Below are 4,526 nucleotides of genomic sequence, written 5' to 3'. Positions count from 1 at the left end.
GGGGCGGCGGGGCCGGGGCGCGTCAGCCCCGCCGCCAGCACTAAGGTGGCTGCCCGCCTCCAGCTGCTTGGGCCCGCTCGCACCGGGACACTCATGACGGGCAGCGGAGCGCGGCTACCGGGCTCGGGGTTCTGGTGCCACTGGAGCTCTCCCCGGAAGCTTGCTAAGTGAACTCCCGCCTCTCCCAGCGAGGCGTGCACGGGGCAATCGGTGAACCCGGGCTGTTTGGCCGAGCTGGCGCCTGCCTGTAAGAAGGGTGTGGTGCCCACGCAGAGAAGCTCCGCCTCGAATGCCCGTGTTCCCAGCCAGGTCACTCGCGGGACAAAGGCTGTCACAGCCACGTGCTAGGAGGGCCTCATCTTCCTCACCCAGGCAGGACACAAGACTACAGCTGGAATGCTTAGGATCGCACAATGACTGTCGAGGTAAAAGTGCGATGCAAACCTAGGCCTGGCGACACATACCTGACCAAACAAAACCTTAGAACTAGGACTTTCTGGATTAAACCAGGAATCGACAAGAGGATATGTTTCCTCTGGCGGTGGGGTGGGAGGCGGTGAAGGGGAATCCAGGGGGTAGGTGTCGGAGCTTTGCAAACTGACATGAACCACAGCAATGAGAAACTGACGGATGAACCAGATACCAAAATACAAATTTCACACTGCACAGTCTGAGTGTGAAAAGTGCTCCTTGAATCCCAGGACAATCTCCTGCCTTGTGATCTGGGACACCTTTTATTGACAAGGGCACCTGGGACCCTTAAGCATTTTAGGCCATTTGCTAATTTACTCTTTCATGAAAAGTGAAAGTGTTAGTCACTCAATTTCTTTGTGACCCCATGGACTATAGCTCTTTTGTCCATGGAATTTTTCAGGCAAGAATACTGGAGTGGGTTGACGTTTGCCTCTCCAGGGGATCTTCCCCACCCAAGTATGGAACCCAGGTCTCCCCAAATGCAGGCAGTTTCTTTACCACTGAGCCACTGGGGAACGGTTTCTCCTACAATTGCTATTATAGGTGATCACACATTTGTTATGTTTTTGGATGAGTATAGAGACCATGGGCTTCCCAGGTGGCACTAGTGGTAAAGAACCTGCCTGCCAGTGCAGAAGGCATAAGAGACATGGGTTTGATCCCGGGTCAGAAAGATCCCCTGGAAGAGGGCATGGCAACCCACTCCAGTATTCTTGCCTGGAGAATCCCATGGACAGAGGATCCTGACAGGCTAGTCCATAGGGTTGTATGGTGTCATACACAGTTGAAATGACTTAGCACAGAACACTTACAGACCATACTCTTTGAGCCTCATTTTCAAACTATCATTCGAATGTGGGATGTTTCCTGGGAGAGAATCCAGAGATGGCACCAGCTGTATTTAGGTTGACTTTTTTGTTAACATCATTTTCTAAAGATGCTGCTGCTGCTACTAAGTCGCTTCAATCGTGTCTGACTCTGTGCAACCCCATAGACAGTAGCCCACCAGGCTCCCCCATCCCTGGGATTCTCCAGACAAGAACTCTGAAGTGGGTTGCCATGTCCTTCTCCAATGCATGAAAGTGAAAAGTGAAAGTGAAGTCGCTCAATTGTGTCCAACTCAGTGACCCCATGGACTGCAGCCCACCAGGCTCCTCCATCCATGGGATTTTCCAGGCAAAAGTACTGGAGTGGGGTGCCATTGCCTTCTCTGTCTAAAGATGCAAATACATGTGTACTGAGCACATCCCAGAAACAGAACCACATGTTTAGAAAAGCACACAGAGGCAAGGGAGTGCACATATACTGGCAGATTGGGGTTTGGGGAGGTGGAGTCTGCCAAATTTCATCCATCTCAAGTCTCTTCATAATCCACAGTTGGGGACCTTTCCCTTATCTGCTTTCCCACTACATTTGGCTGTCTGCTCTGAGATAATCATTTCACAATCTATTGTAGAGATCAGGGTGGTACCCCGGAGTCTATGTTTTTACCAATCCCCAACCATTGAAGTCATTTCAGTGCTTTGAGCCATAGGAAGCCATAAACGGTGATGACATGATTAAGTTCGTATCTTCAAAGGTCACGCTGACAACAGCATGATGACTCCATTGGATGGGGCTGTTCTGGAACCCCATGGAATGTGCTGGGGAAGCAATAATGAGGGTCTGAACTAGGAGAGTGGTTGTGAAGAGGGGAGAGGTCGGGAGAGGGAATGATTTACTAGAGAGTATTTAGGAGGTGGGACTGTTGAATATGCAGAGCAAGGGAGAGGAAGGAGTTAGAGTTTTATCTTGGGAGATTGGAAACTCAGTAGCTTCAAACAGTAAGCATTCACTATCTCACAGTTCCTATGGACCAAGAGCATCTTAGCTGGGTGATTCCGTCTCAGTATCTCCCATGAGACTGTGGTCAGCATGTCAACCAGGATTTGATTAGGGGCTGGGGGATCCATTTCTACAATGGCTCGCTCATATGACTGTTGTCTAGAGGCCTCAGTTCCTCACCACATTGGCCTCTCCACAGGGCTTCCTGGATGCCTTCAAGACTTACTTGGTAATCAATGATTCAGAAGAGAGGAGGGAAGAAGTCATGATGCCTTTCCTGACAGCCACAGAAGTCACACTCCACCACTTCCACAGTGTCCTATTGTGACACTGGTCAGCTCTATTCTGTATGGGAGGGGACCACATGTAAACACCAGGAGGTAGGGATCATTGGTGGTCATCTTGGAGGCTAGCTACAACAGTGGATAAAAAAATATCTAAGCATTAGGAGAAAAAGGTAAATTCCTCTATAGCCTTTGACTCAAAATCTAGAAGCATAAGGGAAAAGATTGATCAGTTTGACACACCATGCATATTTATAACTTTATTGTGACAACAGATACCATAAGTAAGTCCAAGATGTAATAAACTGAGAAAATTAACTCTATTGCGTTTCACAAAGGATTGAGAGAAAAAATGGAGAAGAAAAAAAACCTCAAGGGACTTCCCTACTGCTCCAGTGGTTGAGACCACCGAGTGGTCCACCTTCCAAGGCAATGGACTCACATTCAGTCCCTGGTCCAGGAAACTAACACCCTACATACCACGGAGCGACTAAGCCCTCGTGCTATACCTAGAGAGAAGCCTGTGTGCCGCACCTAAGACCCAAAGCCACCAAATAAGTAAATACTAAGAAAGAAAGAAAAAACCTCCAATTGTGCAATGGGCAAGAGATATAGAAAGACAGTTCACTGTGATCTGTATATTTAAGGTCACACATGCAGCAAGTGTTGGAATGTCTCCAGGCCTATCAGCATGTCCTCCAGGTGCCCTGCCCGGCACTGTTCTGCCAGGAGCGTAGTGTTTTACCCCAGGCCTGACAGTAAGTATACACAGCCATCCCCTATTAGAGTTGGCAGTTCCCATGTGCCACGTGATCACAAGAAATGAGTCACTTTGTTTATGACAATAGTTGCTTATTTTAGAGAGGGACACTTGACTCTCGGTTCTTATGTTTCACTTGTCTGATCCTCCCCAGCTATCTTTATGATAGTAAATGTCCTCATTTGATTTATCATGACAGGCATGATCCTGAAAGAAAAAAAAAAAAGACTTCCCAAACATGTCATGCTGTTTGTTACCCATAGCGATCCACCTCAGTGAGCCTAAATTCACTTCTGTTGTTTGTTATGTATCAGGTTTTTCCATGGGAAAAGAAAGGAAGAGCCTATGCGTGGCTAGCCATGGAGAGATGACTTCAGCTTGGAGAATCAACAGGGGCCAGGAGAGTGTGTTCAGCCTGCCCGGAAATGAAGATGTCATTGTGGTTAAATGAGATTCACCTGTGAATGACTGGCACCAAGAATCACCACATAAAAATGATTTCTCAGAATGCTTTTTGAGAAGAGTTTTCAAAAGGTTCATGTTTTCTCAAAAATGCATCGATTCCATTTAGGTGACAGTCTGGAAAAGGCAACACTGCAGGGACAGAAATCAGATCAGTGGTTGCCAGATTTGAGGGTGAGAGGAAAGGATTGCCTACAGAGGACAGGAGGGAACTTTAGGGTGGTAATGAAAACATCCTATATCTTGGTTGCGGTGGTGATTACGTGGTTGTATATATTTGTCAGAACTCAAAAAACTGCACACCTCAGAAGGGTGAGTGTTACTCTATTAAAATTATACCTTAATAAATTGCACTTTAAAAATGTACAGGTTCCAACTTCTAGATAACCTAAATTTCCTTCTATAAACTTGACCATTTTATTACATACCTTCTCTAATTTGACACGTTTATCAAGTTTTAATTTTCAGATTGGTGTAGCAGATTTCACCTAAATTATAGGAAGTTAGTATTTTCATATGTATTGATTCTTCTGCCCAGTCATTCCATTTTCAGTTCAGTTCAGTTCAGTCGCTCAGTCGTGTCCGACTCTTTGCGACCCCATGAATCGCAGCACGCCAGGCCTCCCTGGCCATCACCAACTCCCGGAGTTCACTCAGACTCACATCCATCGAGTCAGTGATGCCATCCAGCCATCTCATCCTCTGTCGTCCCCTTCTCCTCC

General features: G+C 47.0%; 1 protein-coding gene across 1 annotated transcript in view; it reads right to left on the bottom strand.

Annotated features, from left to right (window-relative positions):
* Window positions 1-4,526, bottom strand: part of NUDT19 (nudix (nucleoside diphosphate linked moiety X)-type motif 19) — a 12,603-nt gene that overhangs the window by 6,259 nt on the left and 1,818 nt on the right. Inside the window, exon 2 of the mRNA XM_010849278.1 lies at window positions 84-313. Within this exon, the coding sequence (XP_010847580.1) occupies window positions 84-313 (230 nt within the window). The remainder of the gene's footprint in view (window positions 1-83; window positions 314-4,526) is intronic.

Source organism: Bison bison, unplaced genomic scaffold (assembly GCF_000754665.1).
Source record: "Bison bison bison isolate TAMUID 2011002044 unplaced genomic scaffold, Bison_UMD1.0 scf7180017864280, whole genome shotgun sequence".
NCBI classification, from domain to species: domain Eukaryota; kingdom Metazoa; phylum Chordata; class Mammalia; order Artiodactyla; family Bovidae; genus Bison; species Bison bison.
The sequence above is the reverse complement of the archived record's forward strand: the minus strand, read 5'-3'. Positions and strand labels throughout refer to the sequence as shown.